Source organism: Zea mays, chromosome 8 (assembly GCF_902167145.1).
Source record: "Zea mays cultivar B73 chromosome 8, Zm-B73-REFERENCE-NAM-5.0, whole genome shotgun sequence".
NCBI lineage: Eukaryota > Viridiplantae > Streptophyta > Magnoliopsida > Poales > Poaceae > Zea > Zea mays.
This window is the reverse complement of record NC_050103.1, coordinates 7309772-7335174: the sequence shown is the minus strand read 5'-3', so window position 1 is coordinate 7335174 and position 25403 is coordinate 7309772. Positions and strand designations below refer to the sequence as shown.

At 46.9% G+C, this 25403-nt stretch overlaps 1 protein-coding gene and 1 pseudogene across 1 annotated transcript; both read right to left on the bottom strand.

The window, feature by feature from the left end:
• Positions 1–9236: 9236 nt before the first annotated feature.
• Positions 9237–10247, bottom strand: LOC103636717 (uncharacterized; annotated as a pseudogene).
• A 925-nt stretch (positions 10248–11172) lies between these two features.
• Positions 11173–11998, bottom strand: LOC100278648 (Nodulin-related protein 1). The gene has a single exon (NM_001165453.1). It carries the CDS (start codon positions 11949–11951, stop codon positions 11454–11456), a length of 498 nt encoding a protein of 165 aa, NP_001158925.1. The 5' UTR covers positions 11952–11998; the 3' UTR covers positions 11173–11453.
• Between the last annotated feature and the right edge of the window lie 13405 nt (positions 11999–25403).

The following is a 25403-nucleotide window of genomic DNA, read 5'->3' as shown; positions in this document are numbered from 1 at the left end:
GCGTTGGGAGCAATGGAAAGGGTACCAGCAGTGTTGGTCCAGCATTTCCGGGAAGTTTTTTTTACAATGAATCGGAATTCAGAAAGGGATATAACAACAAAATTTGAAAATAGACACGAATAGCAAAAAAGGGCAGACCTAGTGTTGGATCTACCGAAGGGATAAATTGAGGCAAGCCTGCCCCACAAATGCAGAGAGGTTGCTTTGAACTCATGACCAAGTGACCCAATGAGACAGCTCTCACCATTGAACCAAGCCTGCCCTTCGAAAATAGACGTAGATAGTTGCATAGGAAAAACTCAAAAGCCTTTATATTTCAGCACACAGGTTGTATAAGTTATTTAGTTATTTGATATGCTACACTTGCAGTACGTGCCCATAAGAAGCTAGACAACATCCTTCCCCTTAATCAATCTAGCATTTTTGGGAACTTATAATGATGAATCAGAAATGGTTATGACAAAATTTGAAAGTGCTGAAAGCAATAGAAGGATAGCAACAGTGCTCATCTAGCACATTTGAAACTTTTCACAATGAATCCAAAATAGATATAAAAAATCTGAAAACGTTGGGAGCACAAGATGGGTAGCAACATACATCAATTTCATCAACTTTGACGGCTTTCATCATTCCCTTGAGCTCTTTGTTTGCTGCCACTTTATCTGATATGAGCCTTCAGGGAAACAGGAGACATCTAGCACATGATTAGAGACAATAGGGAACCAGGCTCTATTGACATTCCTTTTTCATTCACAGGATTTGAATCAAACATGTAAGGTTCGGCACCAAGGCAAGTCCTGCATACATGCCAAAAAAAGAAAAATGTCATATCATGTTTGGAAACTCCATTTGGACAAACATTCGCGTACTGTTTAGAAGATTATCACACATAAATAGGCTAGATAACAAAGCATCTCCTGCTGCAAAACAAATAATTTAATACTAATAGCACTAACTTTTCTCTGTCCCTAAAACAGTACTTAACACATGCTAATATAAAAAATGGCATTTGGTGTATATTTCATCCAACATAGTGAAACAATGAACTTACCTTATTCTGCAAAAGTACTTGGGAACCATGAAAGGCAGTTCCAAATACTTCTACAAGGATGTTGGACAACACTTGCAACCCTCCTTTCAAAGCAGATAAACAATCCTCTACATTTTGTATTGTTTCAGCCTCAGCACTACCACATACTCCAAGCAAAGATGCCATAGCAAAATGGTAAAGAGAATACAAATCCTTCTCCAGATTACATGAACAATTGATTCGTGTGCTGGACTGTAAGCTATCAAGTTCATCAAAAGAAGTGGACATGAACTGTCGCAGTTGGGAAACAACCTGCCAGTCTGACCCATCTACTCTTCCATATGCAGATCTTGTAGGATTGAAGCATGGGAAAACCTATTTAGAAGCTTGCATGACTCTACATAGTTACATGCCTCTGAGAAATAAACAGAATATGTGGTACAAAATGCCAAAAGTGAGCACATGAAAGCAAGCCTGGCTATACTACTTGAGCTATGTCGATCTAGATCCATATGTGATGCAGCAAGAAGAAGATTGTGCACTAAGGATATCAAGGACATTTGTTAGGACCTCATGAAATGATGATCTAAGGCTGATGAACCACCTCTGGAATAAGAAGTCATGATCTGAAGAGGCACTGGATGCAAGAGCATTATTTGCTAACAATGTTCTGCTACAAATATCAGATATATTTTGTAACACCCTGAATTTGGGGTATAAAATTTCTTTTCTAAAATCCACCAAATTCAGGTGTTACCCTCTCTTTTTCATAATTTTCTTTTCTTTTCCTAAATAGTGGAGAGTTATTTTGTGTGAGTGTATATAGGTACACATGTTGAGTGTAGTAAAATAAAACCCTAAAAAGAGTCCCTGATTTTTGCATAGCATGCCGAGATATTTTATTGTATGTTGAATTGTTGTGGTGGTGCATCCATTCAAACTCACGAAGTATATTTGAACCTTCGATTCAAAAACTATATCTAAATTTGAATAGAAATAGATAGAAGAATAGGGGAAGAAAAATAGAAAACAAAGTGGCCCAGGCGCCCAACTCCACTCTTTTTTTCCTCCCCGACGGCCTAGCTCCCCCTCTCCCCTCGCGCAGCCCAGCGCGCCCGACCTGCTCGCCCTTCCCACGGCCCAGCGCCAGCAGCCGCTCCCCCAGTCCACCTCCCCTTGGCCCATTCGCTCGCCGCAGCCCACCAGCGCGCCTTCCCCCTGGCCTGCTTCGGTGGCCCAGCCTCGCGCGCGCCGCAGCCCCGCGCCCCAAACCCTAGGTCGCGCCCTCCCAGCCGCCGTCGCGCCTCTGCATGCGCGTAGGCGCAACCGCCGCGCCCCCAGCCCCGCCTGTGGCCCCGCCTGGTCGGCCTGTCCCCGCCCCAGCACGCGCCCATGGCTCGGCCATGCCCCGCGCAGCCCAGTGCGCGCTCTCCATGCCGCGTTCCGCCCCCGCGCGCTCCACGGTGTCATGGACGCGCCTGGATCGGAAATCACCGCCACGATCTTGCCCAAGTCGTTGAAATTTACCCCTCGGCCACCCTGTGCGGTTCCTCACTCCTCTCGCCTTCTTTCGCAACTGTGCGCAGCGCACTCACCACACCAAACGACGCCGTCGAGCCTCGCCGTCCGCCCGGAGTAAGCCGCGCCCGCGATTCTTCCTCGTCGAGTTTGTCGCATGGTGTGAAGTCCAGAGCTCGCCTGAAGTTTCCCCAGACCCACCCTTCGTTCACTCGTGGTGAGCTCGCCCCTTCCACTCTCCATCCCTACCCTCCTCGCCTCTTTCCGTGCTCGGTGCGGTGCTCGCTCGCCGTGGCCGAAGCCTGGTCGAACCAGCCCAGGCCGCCGTTGAGCCGCTGTGCAGCCACGCCGCCGATGTTCTCGCTCCCCCTGTGGTTCATCGCTGTGAGGTGAAGCCCATCGCCTACCCCTCGCTCGCCGTGGCCAAGCTCCCCTGCGCGCACCGTCAGTCGGCCCGCCCAGTCGCGTGCGCAATGGCAGCCTCGCCGCTATCGCGCAACCTACGCAAGTCGCTGAACCCGGTCTCAAACCGCATCATCGTAGCTCCGCGCTTGTCGTCGTGTTCGTGCCTCGGACGTACCCACATCCGCGTGTGCATAGCGTGCCGTCAGGGTGTAGACGACACCCGTCTACCTCCGTCTACTCCCTGCACGTGCACGCCTTCGCGCCGTTCACGCGTGTCCGTTGTTGTCATTCGCATGCGTGGTCCGCGAGCGTCACCGTCCATTCATGCTGTTTCGCGCATGTCGCGCGCGCGATCCGCACACATTAGTTAATTATTTCGCTATAATCGTTCATAATTAGTAATGAGTTCTTGTTAATAGTTGACTAATTGATAATTCAATTTATCTGAGTCATTAAAGTAGTAGTTTACTCAAACTAATTTATAATTTTAGCCACACTCTATTTATACCTGTTAATAGGATTATATCTACTCAAATGTTTTAATTAATATTTGTCTAGTATAGGCACGACGTAACTTAATAATTCTCTTACGTTGTGTCGTTCGGTGTCAAGTCATCGCGTGTCGTTCGTACATCGTTCTGCGCATGTCGTGCGTGTAGTCGCGCTGACTCACGCGCTGTCATGCATGTTGTTTCACATGTCGTCCGCGCGTTGTTTCGTATAGTGTCGCGTGTCGTCACACGCCGTGTCCGTGCGTCGCATGTGCCATTTACACGTGTCGCTTGTCTTGCCGCGCGTCGTTAGCGTGTATCTCGCGAGTCGATCACGTGTGTCGCACGGCATCTGCGCGTGATAATAAATTGTTTTCACTCGTAAACACTCATGTTAGTGACGTTAGTTCGTCAAGTCATATATGCTAGATAACTAACTTAAGGTTCGCTCGACTAATACTTATTAGACTAATATTTCAATTAGATTAAATGTGTAGTGTTTATCTCGCGCTGTTATAATAAACATTAACCTGGCTAATATTAGCTTAACTTATTTAATAGGTGTTTAGTATAAACGTGTCACCTATTTAGTTTTCTCACCCATCGCGTGCGCTGTTCCGCACGTGATGGCGTGCTCGTTCGCGCTCGTCGCGCGCTGTTTCGTGTGTCGTCAGCGTGCTATGTTGTGCATGTCCGCGCGTCGTTTGCACGTTGTCGTGCTGTTTCACGCGTCATAAATTCATCTCGCTTAGAATCTCTGATTTTAATTAAATTATTTAATTAACTGACATTTGTTAGTGTAGCGGATTAATCGAACTGACTGATGTATAATATTTATATTTGATAATGTTGAACTAAAAGTTATAGTTAATACTTGCTTAGCATTAACGCGATATCTTCTCAATCGTAGCTTCAAGTTCGACGTTTCATTTCCCTCGCGTGACCGTAGTAACGCGCTCTATTTTGTTTTGCATGTTTTATTATGTTTTTATTTGAATGGTGTAATGTTCTTATGCATATATATGTTTGTTTGTTTTGTGTTTATTTGTAATCGCTGTGTACGTGAATTTCTAATCCTGGCACGTACATAGTTCGTATTCGGTTTACCTTCCAAAACCGGGTGTGACATATTTTCTCGGAAACCATGCAACTCTGGTGATCTAGTGAGGGTGCTACCAACATCTTTTTCAGTGCAGTAAAGATCCTCACTAAAATCAACTTCCATTTTTAGCTCACCGATAGGGATGAAAACGGTTTCGGAATTTTTCGGAATTCCGGAAACCGATTTCGAAATTTTTCGATCGGATTCACCGGTAACGGTATTTTTCGAAAACGGAATCGGTTTTCGGAATTTTCTATCGGAATCAGCGTAGTGTTTTACCGACCGTTTCCTTCGGTTACTGGTTTTTTTCGAAAATTACCGGATTTGTAACACCTAAAAATCCTGTGACAAGCTTTTAGTAAAGTTCTCCCCAAATATTTAAGATAGAATACCTTTTATAGAATTCCTCTACCATTGAATTGCTTATCCTAAAATAAATATGGTTTCTAAGAAAGATTTAATGAACGTATCCCTATATGATTTTAGCTATCCCTTTGTCGAAAAATATATTTATTAGTACTCTCTAAAGAATTGTATACACTACAAATTATTTTTCTTAAAATACTTATTTATGTGTGTATGAAGTACCTATTTAAAAGCGTTTGTTTGAATAGGGTTGTAATTAGGTTATGCATTCAAAGAGTTATATTTGTGTGCGCTTAGCCTACTTGAAGCATTTAATTAAATGAAGGAAATTAATCTTACATCTCATGACGCAATTTTTGTTTGCTACATTTGACTTGTGTTTGAGATTCCAAAACTTATTTAAATTTGAATTTGACAAAATAGAAAATAATAGAAAATAAACATAAAAAAAAAAGAATTACCATGCGGCCACATATGGAAGCTAGCAGCCGACCAAATCCCATGTGCACGTTTTTTTTTATTATTCTTTTCTTCCATTTTATATTTTTCTAGCTGGACTTGCTATCAGCATGGCATATGCCATGACGTGTGCCATTGCTAAATCCAAGCCGATGATTGGTGGAGTCTTCTCTCCGCACTTAATTTTTGGTAACAAACTACATTCAAAACCCACAGCTCGCCGCTATACCAACTCAGCCGTAACCACCGGCCCTGATGAATCGGCCAATAAAGCATCGTCTTGACGGCCTCCTTAACCACACCGCCATACTCTCCAGCCTGCTAAACAAGCTAGCCGCCATCACCAATCCACAAGCTAGCAAAGATGGGTTGTGCGGAGGAGATCAATCTGGCCGAACTGTGGCGGGATCCTTCGGCGTGCGTGACCAAAAAAATTGGAGAGCCACCGAGACTAGTAGACTGGTGGGAATCGCATCGACCGTCGGGGTTGGCCACCGCCGTGAGGCACCCGATTGCTGCAGCCTGTTCTGTCTCATCGTCCATTGAAGGTGAGCGACATCTATTGTTTTCATAGGCACCTGCGATTGGTAGATCCTGCTCGTAAGTATGGAGGAAGGGGGATTGAGGCCATTTGGATGGGTTACCCGGTGAATCACCACAGCCAGATTCATCCTACGCTAAGGCGGCAGCATTTGATTCTCTATATGTCGCGAGCACCCCGGTTTATCGGTAGCTTCTCTACGGGACCTTTCTCCCAGTCTAGTTACCACGCAGCGCCGATGACCTATTGTCGCGCATAGCCCTAAGCCTATCTCCCCATTAATGCCGGAGCTCACCACCGGGGGATGCATGGCATGACCATGGCTGTGAGGCGAGAAGGAAGAAGACATGTGTGTCGTTCGGTCTATGTTGGACGATCCTGATTATGGGATCAAACCGTTTCGGACTGATTCATTTGGGCCATTAGATGTGAGCTGAACGATCCACGTTAGACCTCAGTTCATAACCTTTGACTATCGATCGAAATCTATTGGCCTGGTTCGCTCACCCCCACAGATCTTCTGTTCCCACGGTCATGTAGCCCATCATGTGGCTAGACTCTAGCCAATGAGATCACAGCACGTCGCCTATAATCCGTGAAATATTATTTACTCAATATATTTGCGTTGTAGATCCATTTCAACCCGTTCTAATTGCGTTAAGTTTGTAATAATATAATCTACTTGTTAGAAACATTATTTGTCACGACACATTTTTGATTGATTAATTAATTAATTAATTGTTCATCTGATGCTTATTAAAATGTGGTTTAGTTAAAACTAAGTTATAGTTTAAATTTGTGCTTTTATAAATACATGTTAATGTGGTTAATGTCTACTCTAATGTTTTTTTTAAAACTTATTTAGTGTAAACACGATATCTATTTGTGATTCTCGTGTGTTGCGCTCGGCGTCGTCACGCTGTTCGCGCATGTTGCCGCGCATCGTTCACATGTATCACGTGCTGTCCGAGCCTGATATTAAATTATTTCGTCATATTATTCATGTTAGATAATTGTTTACTTGCTTAGTTATCAGCTGTTAAAATAACAATTCAATCGACTCACATTTATAATTTAAATTTTATATTTTATAAATGCATGTTAATATGACTATAGCGAACTAAGAGTTCTAATCAATACTCACTTAGCGTAAACGTGGTACCTTCTCAATCGTAACCCTGATTTTAGTAGTTCTTGTTTCTACGACCTCGTAGCAATGCGTAGAACATTATTATTTAGTTTGTACTCATGTTTGGTGTGATGTTAATTTTGTCTATACCATGTTTGTTTGTATTGCTACGACTAGCAGTGAGGTTTCGAGGATCTGAAGAATCACCCTGGTAATTGGAATCTCAAGTGTCAGGCAAGTTGTGCCCTTGACCACTTTTTACCCAATAATGTTCTTTAATATCATTTATCCCTGCATAGGTTAATTTTGATGGGACCCAATAGGTCACCCTAGATTGTTTATCTCATTACCTTGTTTACCCCTGAATCACTTGGGTAGTTTGCTATTGCTTTACATGGTTTTGGGATAATCATTTATTATATCTATGTTCCATTTATTCTTGTTATTCTATTTATGTTCATGCAAGTTCATTAATGTTAATTGGAACATAGAGCTTAACTTGAGTAACACGTGCCACCACAAGGGTTTAATGGGACGCCCTTGGCTGACTAATTAGGAAAGCTAGTGGAAGACTACCTTACCCGAAAGGGGCAAGGGCAGTAGGGGAGTGGTCAGTGTAGGGAGGTCCTTGGTTGATTTTGCTGCGATGGCGGTCAGACAAGAACCCTGCATTAGAACTTCCTATAAACTGTAGCGGGTTTTCGGAAGCTAGTGGAACTTTGTAAAGGCCTCGTAGTGTTGCCCTGCCGCGCTTCCTAGGTAGAGGTGTATGGGAAGTCACGATCCCTTGGCAGATGGGTAACATGACTTGTGGGTAAAGGGTACAACCTCTGCAGAGTGTAAAATTGGTATACTAGCCGAGCTCACGGTCATGAGCAGCTCAGGACTCTCTGATGTTTAAATTATGGAACTTAAATTCAATTTGGTCATTTGCATTGCATGGGTTTGTTATTAATTTTGTTCTATTACTTTACTTATGGTTTGGTATTTACTTACACTTAGTAACTGCTAATAAAATTTTGACCAACTACTTAAAAGCAACGCTCAGCTTTAACCCCTATCATTGATTAGCCTTACACATCACATGAACTCACACCTTTGTGAGTTTATGTCCACTGGTTCCCCACAACTTGTTGAGCTATGATCATGTGTAAGCTCACCCTTGCTGTCTCACACCCCCCCACAGGAGAAGAGCAGGTGGTTCAGGAGGAGCCACAAGGCGAGGAGTATGATCTGATCTAGGTGGCGTTTCTCTGTTGACATTGGCACCGACGATCATTAGTTCGTTTTATCTTTATTACTTTATTTTGTAATAAGTTTTCCGCTATGTAATAAGTACTCTGATGTTATTGACATTTATCTCTATACACTGTGTTATTATATATGTTGTCTTCTTGGCGCATGTATGAGATGCACCTGACTTTGTTCCTTAAAGCCGGGTGTGACAGGATTTGTGTCTCGGAATTTTCCGGAATTCTGTCTCGGAATTTTTTTCGGAATTTTCCAGCATGTGATTTTTTTCGCATCGCCTGTACGTCTCTGGATAAGGATTACTTATTTTTGTATTTTTTGGACGTTTTAAGATTTTTTTGGGGATAGATGGTGTTGGAAGGCAGTTGAAATTAACGATTTGGTCTCTCGAACGAATACACTATTTTCTATGCACATGTTATGTATTAGTAGTATATAATGATAGAGAGCCGACAGTCTGTCTTTTTCACACACTAGATTTTAGGGTTTTCCTGTGAGGCTATGAAAAACTCTTTATGTGAGAAAAAAATATTTCATGAGTAAGTATGTCATGTCAGCTAAATCAAGTGGATATTGTGAACTTTGAGTCTGTGAACTTGTGATCTTTATGAACTTGTTATACTGTGAACTTGTTATATTGTGAACTTATGGTCTTTGTAAACTTTTTATATTATAAATTTGTGATACTTGTGAACTTGTTATATTGTGAACTTGTTATATCATGAATTGTGAACTTGTGGTCTTTGTGATCTTTTGTCAACTTTGTTGTATTGTGAAGTTTGATATGTTTACCGATCGTATTTTAGATTTCGACCGTTACCGGTGTATTTTCCGCACCGAACTTTCGTTTCCGATGTTTCCGAAATACCGATATCGTTTCCGTTTCCGGAGTTACCGTTTTCGATTTTGTTTCCGATAAAAAATATGAAAACGTAATGATTTTAGTGTTTACCGACCGTTTTCATCCCTGCTCACCGACTAACTTTACAGTTGCTAAGGGAAAAACAATAGTTTCATCTCGATTTCGCCAGCAGAAAGAAGGAGCAACGATTTGATCAAAAAACTTAAAGAGTCCGCTTCAAAAGCATCTGCCAGTTTTCTGAAGACAAAAGAAGCTGCGAACTAGAGACCTTTACGACAACAGTACATATAGAAGACCTATAAGCTTCCTAGTATTTCTGCTTCTTTATAAGCATTTTGGTCATTCGAAGTGCACATAATTCCTGAGTCATCCAAACAGAAGAAGCAAAAAGTGTATTAGGATGCTATTTTGAATCACCAGATTCTTGATTACCACCACTGATTTTACAATTATTCTGGGTAACACAAGCACACATTACCAAATGGAAGGATTCATATGTGCTCCAGTTTCGAGGAGCATCCTGATGCACAAACTGCATTACACCCTTCATGCTATCGTGAGGATTGTATCTAGCACCAAATGCTTCATAGAGCACCTCATGGCACGTATTTGCAAATTTCAGCGTGCAACAGATTAGGTTATGCATGTTAGACTATGTGTGTAGGCCGGCATCACTGTTAGGCTGCCGGTCTATTAGGATTAGGGTTCTATGTCTATAAATGTAACCACCACCTCTATGCAATAGAGTCAAGAGTTCTAGATTTCCTCCCAACCCCCAGCAGCCGCCGGTTGCTCGCACCCCATAGCCGCATCCTGCCATCGCTACCCCTGGGAGGCTCCGCTCAACCTTCCTCCCGGGGCGGCCTCCCTCATCCCAGCCGACAGCCTTCTCTCTCTCCTCTCCCAGTCCGCTGCCACCCCATCCCACCTGCCGAATCCTCTTCCAGGGCATCGGCCACAACGCCATAGGCCGAGGTCATGCGGGCAAACGCCACAGGCGCCTCGCCGCTGTGGGAGCACGAGAGCGTGCGGACGTCGCTGCTGCACCTAGGCTCAACGGCGCGCCGCCGCCGCCACAAGTGCCCCTCCTCGCGAGAACTCCTCCCCTCCGACCTTCCCGTTAGCGCATAGGGCAGGCGGCCGCGGATCCGCACGCCCCTGCGTCTGCGTGTTGCGCGGCGATGTAGAGTAGCGTGTTGGGCTCCACGAGCCTGAGTGAGGTGAAGGGGTAGGGGTGGGTTTGCAGGGGAGGGGTACGGATGAGGGATGATCCATATAATTTTAGTCATTGGATTTCATTGAGGGGGTGTTTGGTTACACCCCGCTAAAATTTAGCCCCTGTCCCATCGAATGTTTGAACCTCCGTTCCGGGTATTAAATGTAGTCGGATTATAAAACTAATTTGTCAGCCGAAGATTAAAAGACGAGACGAATCTAGTCCAGTTGGTTGGGTCTATATTTCATACTCCTATTTAAAAGTCAAACGCTTGATGTGATCCGGGCTAAACTTTAGCAGGAGCAACCAAACACCCCCTGAGTAAGTGAGAGGAGTTATTCTACAATCTGAACCGTCAGTGTTAAGTCTGGGTGTAATTTGTTTGGTGGATTTAATGGAGGTTATGGTGTGGAGGTGATTTGGACGTTGAGTGAGTTTTGCAAAGATTAAACTGGTGGATTATATAGTGGTATAGATAAACACTAGAGAAACGTATTAGTCCAAACAGTTATGTCGACCATCAACCACCAAAATCTTTAATTAAATGGTTTGATGTCTATTTTCCATACAAACAGGAATTAGCCAGGATTTTCATTTAGGGGGGCCAACCCAATATAACTATGGTTGTGATGTCAATAAATAGAGAACACACATATATATAGTGGTAGTCATAACAATTAACATAAGCATGCACTGATTATATAATAAACTTTGAACTCATTACATGATTACAAACTAACCACTTTATTTTATTTGTACTCTGTGTGACCTCATATCATAGAAATCATCAATCAATGCATTTGTTATGAACTCTATGGTGATCTCCTTCTTGATGTATATTATCAAGCAATCTATTTATTAATTGATGAGTAGACTACAAATAGTGATATAGAGTAAGAATATAGAGTAACCTGCACAGCTGCACTAGCCTTATACAACATAGTACTTATTTAATCATATAAAAAACACACTGCTACAATTAACGTTCTCGGTTATTACAGGGACTTGAACAGCAAATAAAGGCGAGGGGAACATTATTTTGAAGCTAATTACGTACTCGTATATACGTTGGCCAGACAATATCTACTTGAGGAAGCCCTGGGCCATCTTAAACAGCCCACCGCCGCCGGCGCTCTCCTCCCCGCCGCCCTGCTTATTCCCTCCCACCAGCTGCTCGGCGCCCTTCATGACGTCGCCGAGGCCGAACCCCTCCGACGACTTGCTGCCTTCCTCCGCGGCCGGCGCAGGCACCGCCGCCGGCTCCTTGGGCGCCTCCGGCGCCGGTGACTTGGGCGCCGCGTCGTCGCCTGCTGCCGCCGCAGGCTGCTCCTGCTCGGTGGCGTGTCCCGCGCTGAACTCCTTCAGGTACCCCTCGGCCTTCTCGACGTACTGCCCGGCCGGCTTGTCGTCGAGCTTACCGTACGCGGACGCCGCGTGCAGGAGCTCGGCCGCCGCGCCGGCGACCTCCTGCTTGTCGACGTTCTCCACGCTCTTCTGCTGGAACACCGACACGGCGGCCCCCGCCACCAGCTTGCCGCTGGAGAACAGGTCGCCGCCGGAGCTGCTCTTGCCCTCGGCCATTGGATAGGCTCCGATCCTTCGCTGCTTGTTCCGCGGATACGAATACGATCGATCTCTTTCTCGCTTCAGAGCTGCCGTGAGTGAGCCAGTGGCACGGATCGATCTCTTTATAGGCGAAAGAGGTACGGGGACGGATTAGCGGGAGCTACTTTTGTGGTTGGTTATACGTAATTTCGTGGTGGAGAGCGACGGCCTTATTATTATTTATTATATCGAAATTAAGATAAAGCTATGGATGAGACGTGATATCTGGATGAGTGGATGCAATGGAATCGGTTCGTTTGAGATATTTTTTTGGACGCCATGGCCTAGTGTAAGATTTGTCCAAGCAAGTGGCCAACAGGGCAGACACTTGTCCCTTTGCCCCTTTAGCTCCGGCGAGCAGCGACGACAGCGTGTGTGTGTGTGTGTGAGGGTAGGAAAAGTATGGGACGGATGTTACGTTATGGACTGTCGGCAGGACCGGCTTGTTCTACGTGTGGATTGATTGGAGAGCCCTCCAATATCCAATCTCCCTCAGTGCATGTATAGTGTTGCTCTTGAGGTGTATGGTGTATGGATCGATGCTGCCGGATTCAGAGGTGCACTGCAGCGCCCCTTGAGTCTGGTGATGGTCAGTATTTAATAGTTAAAGAAAAAATATTAATAGAAGATGAATAGGGTTGGATAATAATATTTTATGGTTGTAGTGGGATATAGGTGTGAAAATATAGGTGGAACCGCTGCGAAGTATGAAAAAGTAGAGGGTAAAATCTAGCTGAGGTGGCCACAAAAGTAGAATGTAGGGGAAAATCTAGGGAAAATCCCACCCCTTGCACTATTCATACTTAGAGAGAGTGGTCGCCCCTATCAGCTCCTCTACATGCTACACGACAGACTGTGTTCAGCAGTTCCCCCTAAATTTCTCCCCCTATATCCTATTCACATGTCACGTTAGTGTTCGCTTCCCCCCTATATCTCCACGCTCTACAGTGGTTCCCCCTAAATACTCCCCCTATACCCCACTACCACCATAAAATATTGTTTTACCTACTTATACATCACCTTTATCAATATATTTTCTACTGAAAACACGCTGTTGCGCACGTTGATCGAGGGAAGGGGGCCGACTCGCTCCCCTTACATCTGGTGAAGCCCTGTAGCATACGCTACCACTGTAGCAGCTCTGGCGTGGTACTGTGCACGCTAAATCAAGCGAAGGGGGCGTCTCGCGGGAACCGTTGAAGCTAGTCTCAAGGGGAACACACATGGACACGCCAGATCAAGCGGACATTGTGTCGTCCTCTTCCCTCGCTTTATGTGCACGGTGTTGTTTGTTAGTTGGTAAAAAATGATGATAGATAATGAATAGGCATAGAAAATGATATTTTGTAGGTGTAGTGAGGTATAGAGAGAGTATTTAGGGGACCGTTGTGGGAGAAAAAATATATAGGATAGAATCTTGCTGACAGATGCATAGTGTGATATAGGAAGGAAATTTAGGGAAGAGCGTTGCGCTCATTCCAACCATTCCTTCTTTCTTCTCCTCCTATTTGTACTTTATATTCATTTTTAAATACAACCCCCCCCCTCTCATTTCTTTCTACTTTTCTCTTCCTCTACAACCATTCCCACTATTCAATTCTCGTTTACACTTTAATTGCGTTATTTGATTTTTATACATTAGTTTTTGAGTTTTTAAAAGTTATACAATATTTATAGTATCGCATTACACATTGTTATCTAGTAATTAAAATTTAAAATAATTAATTTTGCATTTAATCTCATTGATTAGTGAAGCCCACTGGTTGGAGCAAGGAGGGGAGGAGTCGTACAAGCCATTTTTGTCTAAGACCAGACGACTGATTATATAGATTCTCGAAATTTTATCTCAAAATTGTACTGGAAATAAACATTTAAACAGATCCATTAAGTCCAATAATGCTTAGGCGTAGAGATCTCCAGTAGAGATGGCCTCAGGCCCAACAGGCCGGCCGTCCAGCCTCACAAAAAACCGTGGGGGTGAGGGGATTCGAACGCCAACTAAAAGGCTTAAGTGAACACTGCTAACCAATGAGACTAGAGTGTGTTCACATTAATCAATGGATCTATAGTATAAATAAATATATAAATATATAGAGCCTATAATAAAAACAATCATGTTGGTGGTTGTATGATTGATCTATTTTGTACTTGTCTTGACCCTACCATGATAAAAGCACTTGTTTGCACCAAAGATAGGATAGCTATAGCAAGAAAATGTTATATAACACTAACTTATATTTGTTTACAATTTAATTAGACATTACCCTTTTACTAATGCACTAATGTATCTTTACATTCCAGGTTTCCACGCTAAAAGTGTTGTTATTCCTAATATGGTTTATGAAATGTAGAAATTATGGACTTGTGAACTTTGTGAGCATGTCAATTCATGAATTGTGGACTTATGTGAACTTGTCAACTTGTAAACGTGGTATATTGTAAACTTGTTATATTATGAATTTGTGATCCTTGTGAACTTGTCATATTTATGATCTTTGTGAATTTGTGATTTTTATGGACTTATTATATTGTGAATTGTGAACTTGTAAATTTTGTTATATTGTGAATTTGTTATATTAAGATTTTTTATATTGATATGTTTACCGATCGTATTTTAGATTTCAACTGTTACTGGTGTATTTTCCGACTCGAGCGAGCGAGCGAGGAGTTTTAGCAGCACTCTGTCCATCAAGCCTTAGATTTCATAATCATCTAGCCACGTCGAAGCCTCGGATCTTTGTAGTTTGTATTTGTACCATGGAAGGTGTCGTTTGTGTGTGACAGTGAGATAGTGTGAGGTTCAGTTTCTAATGTGTGGCAGTATGAACATGTTATTGCGAATTTGTTATTTCTTAGATCTGTGAGACTTTGTTTCTATTGTGTAATCTTATCGTTGTTGTATAGATCTATTGTTAAATTGAGATTATATTGCATGATGGCATTAGCATGTACTCTGCAGTCTGCACCCTGTAGTGATCAGGCCTGCAGACTTGCATGCTGCTCTTGTCGGGCCGTCGGGTTGGCCCGTGGGCTGTTGGGCGGGCTCGGACTGTGATTTTGTATTTTCTATTGGGTCACGGGCGAGCTCGGGCCGAAGGTTTTTTGTGTCGGGTTTTATATGGCCCGACCCGAACCTAGCCTAGCCGGATAAATGACATATCTTTGAGCTAGTCTGATGGATAGCTAGAAATTCTAATCTAAGAGGGTGTTTGGTTACACCCCGCTAAAATTTAGCCCCTGTCCCATCGAATGTTTAAACCTCCGTTCCGGGTATTAAATGTAGTCGGATTATAAAACTAATTTGTCAGCCGAAGATTAAAAGACGAGACGAATCTAGTCCAATTGGTTGGGTCTATATTTTATACTCCTATTTAAAAGTCAAACGCTTGATGTGATCCGGGCTAAACTTTAGCAGGAGCAACCAAACACCCCCTAAATAGATGAATATGAATCCTAATCTAAACACAAAAAATATATAAGTAGAAATTTAACAAATCTTATCCAAATATTAAACTATAAAGAATTCCTTGATCTTGCTCCTTTTTATTTTCCATCCGTTTTTTCTTTCCATCCGTGATTCGTTTTTTCTTGTCTGTTTTTTTGTCCGTGCATGGCTCATTTTCCTTTTTCTTGTTTTGTTCTTAATTTTCTGCGGTGTTTTCCCTCACTAAGGCCTTATTCGCCAGGCTAGTATTTAATACACAGAGGGATTCAATACAGGGTTGGATTGAGTGAAACCATCTCATATCACTTAACCCATGTGTATATATCACTTACAACTGGGATTAATACACCGCTCATTTCTTACTGTTCGGTTACGCCACTAGATACAAGTCTCTGTTAAACACACAGAATAAATGGTTGCTGCAGTGAAACTTCAGATCAGTACTTCAAGAAGCAAATTAAGAGAACACCACTTGCTTAGCCGGATGGTCTTGAACCCTATAACAATTTCTTCGAAGGCGTATCCTGTTCATAGTAAAGAGAATCAGAATTACATATGGCTACATTGCTAGTATAGGCCTCCCACTTACAGGCAACTGACCGGTCAGATTAAAAAGGAAAAAATGATAGAAAAACAAGTTGGCTATCAAACTTCTTATCTTTTTTGCACAAAGCACATAAGGCAATTTGACACAATGGTAAGGCGTCAAGTTATTCATCAGCTAATAACAATGTGTGATCCATATACTCATGCTATGATTATTCAGAACTCCGCAGTTCAACAATACTATTAGGCTTGGCCACCAAGACCATATTTGATTTCAACCAGTAGATAATTAGTGTATCAACTTGCATTTCAGATTAGGAGTGCCATTTTTGCATGTGTACTTGGTAACTGCACAATAAACGCCAAAAAATGTAATGAATTACATATCAATAGCAGATGCTAGATAACATAATTGATAGATTACATTGTCTAAAATAAATGTCCATCTTAATTTACCAGGACATTCAGTTCCAGATTACCTTTTTCAAAAGTCTTGCAACATGCTGTTTCTTTGCAGCTAAAAGTACAACATGTCGTTTCTTTACTGAAATTTCTAAGCTTAGTAGAAATTACAAAAAAATGCAGAAATTTACTAACCGGTTATGCAGAAATTACTAACTGGTTCAATCGCAGAAATTGCATCCTGATTAGTAATATCTGATATTAGCAGTTTCTGGCAAGTGTTTATCAACCTTTTTCATAAAATTATTGTCTATGTTTGGATTACAAGTTTACTGATCTACAACAAGGTCAGTACAAATCATCTCTCTGAACTCATAATTCAAATATTTATATTTGTTATTTGGAACTTAACAACATAACCTTTTTGAAAGTAACTATTTGAACATCAAATTACCTTCAATAATTTATTCAACAAGATATATTACTCCCCAAAAGTGCCAATATTGTTTTCTGAAAGCACAAGGCAGCATGCATGCAAAACTGTGGGCTTGAAATTTTGAAAGCTAGCTAAATGGAGACAACAACATCAAATGATGAACTTTTCTTGCTTTTGGATTTTAACAGTAGTGTCTCTAGGGGAACAGTCGAACTGAACTGAAAAGAATATGGGATATCCTCACTAGGAGACATTATAGTCCATATGCATGAAAAGTCTCCCAGCGCCCAGGTCCTTCTCGACTTTTAGAAACTAAACCAAGCCGTAAAGGTTCGACAGCCACACAACATATGTTCGGCATCCAAGCCGACGGTCGCCTCCGCCCTGCCGAACGTCATCTGACACGCCTCAAATGGGAGGGAGCTGCGACCTCTTTTGTGCGGCCGTGGCCATCGCAGGCAAGAAACCCAAACCCTAGGACACTGACACAGGAAAGAAGAAAGAAGAGAGGGAAAGACGAACTCACAGAGAAAAAGTCGCTAATGAGGAAGGCGACCGACGGTGGAAGTGGCCTAGCGTCACCGTTGTACTACCTCTGAATCGCGCCGCCGCCGCTTACACACCCGCGCTATCTGTGGGATGAGTTCCACGTCTGTTGATTCATGGATTGATTCCAGGTCGGGATTGAGGGTTTTCGCGGGGATTGGACCGGATTCACATACACGCATGGGCTAAACGAACAGTTGTTTCGTACCAGGCTGGTATTTGATCCATGCTGGGATAACATGCGTGGATGAGACCACGATACCGGCCAATTACAACCTAACCGAACAAGGCCTAAGGGATGACAACAGCTAATACCATTCCATATCTATACCTATAAAAAAATCTACTCATCGAGTTACCCATATACGCTCGCATGTATAGAATCTTATCTATACCTGTACTCGCGCGGGTAATTTTACCTGTTGGATAACCCATACATCCGCTAAGGAAGTTTTTAAATTCTAATATACCAATCACTCAAAATATCAAATAAACACACAAAAAAAAGTTGAACTTCAAATATAACAATTCATATGATTGCATAACTTGATAGCTAAACAAATGATAGCTAGAGAAGGATTTTCATTTTGCTAAGATGGGCTCTATTAGATGGTTATATTAGTATGATGCGGGTATATTTTACCCATGGGTACACGGGTATGGGTAGTACCAACCCGTATCTGTACTCGTCTACCCAACGGGTACAGGTTCTTGTCCATTAACATACTCGCAGGTAAAAAAATCATCATGTACCCGCCTTCATATCGGCTAAAACACGTCGGGTATTCTGGTACCATTGCCATCTCTCTGATGACGTTGGCTTTACTCTATGCATCAAGCATCTAGTCCTATGTGATTTTGATAATTTATGATAACAAAAGATTATTATGACTAATATGTGTTTTACGGACATAAATCAAAGTTAGACTACAATGATGAAGATTGTATGGGCAATCGATATTTTTATATCCCTTAGCATTTGTGTGCACCATTGTATTGTACTGTGTGAGGCTTATAGTCTTGCGGGATCACACCAATTGTGATTGTAATGTGGGCATCACCGTGTAACAAAGGGAACAAAGCCCCACACCATTTTAGCCAGAAGCTTAATAGTAGAGACAACATAATAGTAGAGACAACAGGGAGCATCTGAGAGAGGTCGAAATTGGTGCACAACTTTGTGTGGAGAATCCTCAGAACTATCTACGGAGTTTCCTAACCAGGAGCTTGGCGCTCATGTGGGCTATCTTAGTGTGGGGTTCCAATGAAAATTATTGAGAAGTTTGTGTGCTTCTTGATACCTTAGTAAAAATGCCAGCACGTCACATTCATGTTGTTACATTTGGTTGTGTGTTTTATCTTATTAGCTTAGTTAGAGGCTAGTGGATAGATATGAAACCTAGGTTACAAAACTCCTTTTGTGGTAGAAATAACAACCCTTAGACAACATTAGTTACACATATGAACATTTGGTTATCCGTATAGGTTTTTGTTTAAGGGGGAAATTGTCATAGATTACTGTGAAAAATAGATTGCCTAATTCATCCCCTCTTAGGTGTTATTGTTCTTTTGAACCCCAATTAACTAGTATCATAGCGGCATTTGCATATTCAGAAGTAAAAATAATACAAATTTAAGACTATACCTAAAAATCTAAAAACAAATTAGTGCTTGCATGTTGTAACTACTGTTCGAACAAGTGATATGGATATAGATGACTCCTCGATTAGAATAGTACTATATTAAATGTCAACTTTAAGCCCTTATCTTTTTGCCTTGGTGATGGATAAGGTCATAAGGGACATATAAGGGGATATCCCTTGATGTATGCTTTTTGCGGATGATATAGTGCTAGTTGATGAAAGTTGGACATGAGTAAATAGGAAACTATAGAGTTGCGGTAGGAGACTCTAGAATCCAAAGGTTTTAGACTCAGTAGAACTAAAATGGAATATATGAGGTATGATTTCGGTACTACTACATATGAGGAAGCAGATGTTAGTTTGAAAGGTCAAGTAACTTCTAGGAAGGACACCTTTAGTCATATAGAATCCATGTTACAAAGAGACATGGATATTAATAAAGATATTAGTCATACAGTCAAAGCAGGGTGGATAAAGTGACAGAAGGCGTTCTATATGACAAGAGAATACCACATAAGCTAAAAGACAAATTTTATAGGACGACGATGGACTTGCTATGGACTTGTTATGTTATATGGTGCAAAATATTGACCTAAAAACATGTTCTGTAGATAGGTATTACAGAAATATAATTTATAAATGGTGATATACATGATAGACGAGAGATAGCATAAATTGAAAAGATATTTTCCAACATAGGTTGATATGATTTGGACACGTTAAATGAATACCTCTAGAGACGCTAGTGCGTAGTGAGATCATAAAGCACGATAGCATTATGAAAAGAATAAGACCAAAGTTGACATAAAAGGAGAATGAAAGAAGACTTAAAAGGATAAAGATACCCAAAGTTTTGGCAGTGCATGACTGTTATATTCTTAACCCTAGTCCATTCCAATTTATTTGAGACTAAAAGGCTTTATTGTTGCACCATGAATAAATGAATTGTTGAAAACAACCATTGTAGTGACCCCTTTGGAAAACAGCTTTCCTTTATCAATTTGTCGGTGTTTCGAGACCGGGGGGTCCCTGGGCCGACGAGTGAATGTCGCCACGTGCCCCAGCCCAGATGGGTCGAGCGCGAGGGCGAGCGCGAAGGGGGGAGAGCGAGGCGGCCGGAGACCGGCGTGAGAGAGGTGGGAATCCCGCGGCCTTCGTGTTCGTCCCGCGCCCAGGTCGGGTGCGCTTGCAGTAGGGGGTTACAAGCGTCCACGCGGGAGAGGGAGCGAGCGGCTCCAAGCGAGCGCCTGTCTCGTCCTCGTCCACGCGCGGCCAACCCTCTCTAAGAGGGCCCTGGTCCTTCCTTTTATAGGCGTAAGGAGAGGATCCAGGTGTACAATGGGGGGTGAAGCAGAGTGCTACGTGTCTAGCGGGGGAGAGCTAGCGCCCTAAGTACATGCCGTTGTGGCAGTCGGAGAGATTTTGGCACCCAGCTGGTGTGATGTCGTGGCCGTCGGAGGAGCGATGGAGCCTGGCGGAGGGACAGCTGTCGGAGCGGTTGAGTCCTTGTTGACGTCCTCTTGCTTCCGTAAGGGGGCTGAGAGCCACCGTCGTCACAGAGTATGCGGGGCGCCATCATTGCCTATCTGGCGGAGCGAGCCAGATGGGACACCGGTCTTGTTTCCTGCGGCCCGAGTCAGCTCAGGGTAGGGCGATGATGGCGCCTCCTGTTGACGTGGCTGGTCTGCGCCCTAGGTTGGGCGATGTGGAAGCTCCTCCGAAGCCGAGGTCGAGTCTGTCCTCCGTGGCCGAGGTCGAGTCCGAGCCCCTGGGTCGGGCGAGGCGGAGGCCGTCGGTTGAGGCCAGAGCGGAGTCCGAGCCCTGGGGTCGGGCGAAGCGGAGTTCGTCATCTTCTGGGGCTGAGCCCGAGTCCGAGCACTGGGTCGGGCGGAGCGGAGTTCGTCGTCTTCTGGGGCTGAGCCCGAGTCCGAGCCCTGGGTCGGGCGGAGCGGAGTTCGTCGTCTTCTGGGGCTGAGCCCGAGTCCGAGCCCTGGGTCGGGCGGAGCGGAGTTCGTCGTCTTCCGGGACTTAGCCCGAGTCCGAGCCCTGGGTCGGGCGGAGCGGAGTTCGCCATCTTCCGGGACTTAGCCCGAGTCCGAGCCCTAGGTCGGGCGGAGCGGAGTTCGCCGTCTTCCGGGGCTGAGCCCGAGTCCGAGCCCTGGGTCGGGCGAAGCGGAGCTTCCTATGGTGCCTTTGGCCGGGCCTGACTGCCTGTCAGTCTCACTCTGTCAAGTGGCACCGCAGTCGGAGTGGCGCAGGCGGCGCTGTCCTTCTGTCAGGCCGGTCAGTGGAGCGGCGAGGTGACGGCGGTCACTTCGGCTCTGCCGGCTGGGGGGCGCGCGTCAGGATAAAGGTGTCAGGCCACCTTTGCATTAAATGCTCCTGCGATTTGGTCGGTTGGTGCGGCGATTTGGTCAGGGTTGCTTCTTAGCGAAGGCAGGGCCTCGGGCGAGCCGGAAATATGTCCGCCGTTGGAGGGGGCCTCGGGCGAGACGGAAATCCTCCGAGGTTGGCTGCCCTTGTCCGAGGCTAGGCTCGGGCGAGGCGTGATCGAGTCGCTCGAATGGACTGATCCCTGACTTAGTCGCACCCATCAGGCCTTTGCAGCTTTATGCTGATGGGGGTTACCAGCTGAGAATTAGGAGCCTTGAGGGTACCCCTAATTATGGTCCCCGACAGTAGCCCCCGAGCCTCGAAGGGAGTGTTAGCACTCGCTTGGAGGCTTTCGTCGCACTTTTTTGCAAGGGGACCAGCCTTTCTCGGTTGCATTTTGTTCCGGTGGGTGCGCGCGAGCGCACCCGCCGGGTGTAGCCCCCGAGGCCTCGGAGGAGTGGTTTTACTCCTTCGAGGTCTGAATGCCTTGCGTAATGCTTCGGCTGGTCTGGTTGTTCCCTCATGTGAGCTGGCCGTAGCCCGGGTGTACGGTCGGGTCCCAAGTTCTCGGGCTGGTATGTTGACGCTGTCAACGGTTCGGCCGGAGCCGGGTTTGCGAGAGCAGCCCCCGAGCCTCTGCACAGGGCGAGAGGGCGATCAGGGATAGACTCGGCTTTTTTACATACGCCCCTGCGTCGCCTTTCCGCAAGGAGGAGGGGGGGAAAGCGCCATGTTGCCCTCGATGGGCGCCGAACATGGTGTCTCCGGTGAGCTGCAAGCGGGTAATCCGAGTGGACGTCCGTGCCCCGTTCGTTAGGGGTCGGCTAGGGGCCCAGAGGCACGCCCAAAAGTACCTACGGGTGATCTGCCGGACCCGGTCCCCTGGCGACGGGGTCCGAGGGCTCGATGCCTCCCTCTGATGGGATTCCGTTACAAGATCGCTCCCGCTGGTCTCGGAAATGTCCTAGGGTACCTCAGGAGCGCAGCCCGAGCCTTGGTTATGTATCGAACGTACCCATGGTCATCCCTCGCTCGGCGTCTGAGGCGGCTGTGAACCCTTCGGGGGCCAGCCTTCGAACCCCTGATCAGTAATGGGCGCGGAGCCCGAGTAGCCTGAGGCGGCCGTGGAACCCTTCCGAGGGGCCGACCTTCGAACCTCTGACCAGTAGTGGGTGTAGGGCCCACGCGATCTGAGGCGGCTGTCGAACCCTTCCGGGGGGCCAGCCTTCGAACCTCTGGTCAGTAGGGAGGCTCGGAGCCTGGTTCCTTCACGGGGAAGGATCCTTTTCGGAGTATCCCCCTTTCCTAGTCCCTGTTGCAAGAGAGAGAAAGAGGAAAAAGGAAAAGGATACGAAATCGAACAACGCGGCGTACCTTTTTTAATGCGGTTATTATGGCGAAGGCGAAGCGTCGCCTGCTTCTCCTGCCAGAGGCGCCGCCTGTTCTGCCGCGGAGTTAATGCGACGGGGCGAGTGGTTCGCGGGGCGGCCGTTGCGCGTGCGCGAGCCGTTCGAGGAACGGAACACGGGCGCGTTGCCTTCACGCCGTGAGAGAGGGTTCTCTCGCTGCCCCCGGATGGGACGTGAGCTTGGCTGACGACGTGACCGCTGCTCCCGCCCGCCTGCCACCGTCATTACTGCCGGCCCATTTTTGGCCGCACTGACCGCCGCGTCAGGCTGGCGCTGCTGGGTCGTGCGCTGGGTCGCCTCGAGTCGCGGTATTGGTTCCGCAATCGAGGAGGCGCGGTGGTGGCGCAAGTGGCGGTGCAGTTGCATGCACGAAGCATTCGGCGCGCCGGTTGCATGACACGTGGGCCTGGGCCTCCATGCTGGGCGTGTTGGGAGTCGGAGAAGCGCGCCCACTTGGCGCGGTTGCATGCCGCCTGCATGGCTGCCCGCCCCTTTCGCCCGTTGGTCTGGGCAAAAGTGGAGGGTCACTTGTAACCGCTGGGCGGTTGTGCGCACCGCGCACGGCAGTTTGGCTTCTTCTGCTCTGAGCCGGCTTGCATGACATGTGGGACCCAGCCCCCGCGCCGCAGGGGAGGGCCTTGGAGCGTGTTGGAGAAGACTCAGCCCGCGACGGTTGGGGGCGCAAGTAGGGAGAGTCGCCTTTAAAAGGAGGGTGACCCCTTTGGAAGGCGACCATGTCTTCGCGCTCCCTTATGCATCGTGTCTTTCCACCTTCCAAGCCCCCGGATGGGGGATACCCGCCGTCTTTCCGCCTCGTCGTTGGAGGAACGCAACTCCGTGGGAGTTGGTACCTTTCAGCCATCGTTCGGCTTCAAGGATTTTCATCAGCTAGCCCGGCTGTACCCCCCCCCCCCGCCGGCGGTCACCCAAGACGGTGACCACCAGCCCCTGGGTGGGGAGAAGCAAGCCGGGCTGCGATCTTGGTCCCACCCTCAGCTTCAAGGATGTTCATCATCCTCGCTGGGGTGGAGGCCGGGCTGAGCCGGAGCTCTACCTCCCGCGCGGGTTCGTGGGTCTCCCTCTCCTGCGGCGTTCGAGGGAGAGGGCGCTCACTGGCCCTGCGGGCGGGTCGGACTTCGACAACGCGGGGCTGGTCGACGGCGGGCGTCGTCAGCCCCAGCGTGTCGAGCTCGTCGGCTTGGCTCCCGGTGGCCCCTCCTGCCGGAAGCCGGCTGTCGGGCCGTGTGCACGGGAGGACCGCCCAAGATGTCGCGCGCTGCTAGGGCGGCGTTCGTGTTCTGGGGCGGTCCTGCCTTTGCACCGGTATGGCGCCTCCGCGCGGAGGTCGGTGCCCCACTCGTTCGGGAGGATCTGAGTGGGGATCTGCCGGAGGGCTGACGGCCCCTGTCGTCGGTGCCGAGGTGGAGGCGGCTCGAGAAGTCCCCGTCGCCGATGGGATCACCGCCACCATCCGCGCTTCGGGCCTCCGGCTCTTTGTACTTGTCCTCGCCCCTCAAGCGTCGGCGTGGGCGAGGGCAAGTTTGCAGCAGCACCCACCCTGAGGCCTGCGCTGCTGCAGTTCGGCCGCCCGGAGCGGGGGTCGTTGTTGTTGCTGTCAGAGCGGGCGGCGGCGAGCCGCCCGTCAGTCTTCTGTTGCTCCGCAGGCCCTCCCCCATCGAGTGGGGTTGTTCGTACCTGCGGAGGTGGAACCGGAGTTCCGTTTGTAATGGCACTCTGAATGCCAGTGTTTTTGTTCATTGTGGCTGTCGAGGCCTGAACATGTATGTAATTTTGGCACGGAGCCGTGTTTTTTCCTCATTTTCGAGCACTAAGACTCGCCTGTTGGTTGTCTGAATCGCTTCACCAAGCGTGAGTCGCCCCGTGTCAAGGTGACGAGTGAGGTATCCGTATCTCGGAGGCGTAGAAGTCCCTCGGCTCGGTCGGCCTTGTTGTCCGAGGCTCCTCTAGCTTAGTTAAAGGGACCCCTTGGCCGCTCTTCGATGAGCCGAGGCCAGGGGCAGCGGTATCAGCATGAACAGGGGCAGAGTTGGCTCGAAAAGGAGACCTAGTTGGCCGGAGCCTAGCCGGGTCGTCCGTTAGCGGGACCGAGGCTGGAGTTGACCAGACGACGCCTCGGGTCGGGCTGGCGCCCTCGGAGGACGGCGGGCCGAGGCCCCGGGGCGACCGGCCGAGCCGCCTGCTCGGGCCGGATTCCCGGAGAAGACCCTGGCAGCGATTGCCCGGGCGTGGTGACGACGTCGTCCTTTAGAGCGGAGATCCTTGGACCGCGTCGCCGTCCGAGGCTAGGTCGGACCTCGCCGAAGGTGTCGTCGATGCCGAGGGTGCTGCTGCCCCCTTCCAGCGTCAAGACCCGAGCCTGCAGGATCAGATTGTCTTGTAGCGTGTGCCTCCTGCGGCCGCCGAGGCCAGAACACACCCTCGCTGTGTTGTAAAGCTGCGTCTCTTTTCCTCTTGTTTCGAGTATCTGGACTTTTTTGTCAGTAACAGGGATGTTTGTGCGAGCGAGAGTTGCTTCTCGCGGAAGGTGATGAGTGAGGTATCCGTATCCCGGAGGCGTAGGAGTCCCTCGGCTCGGTCGGCCTTGCCGCTTACGCGCACTTTTACCCG

Coding starts and splice junctions, on each gene's coding strand:
- LOC100278648 (NM_001165453.1), bottom strand. CDS start 11,951: ATGGCCGAGGGCAAGAGCAGCTCCGGCGGCGACCTGTTCTCCAGCGGC.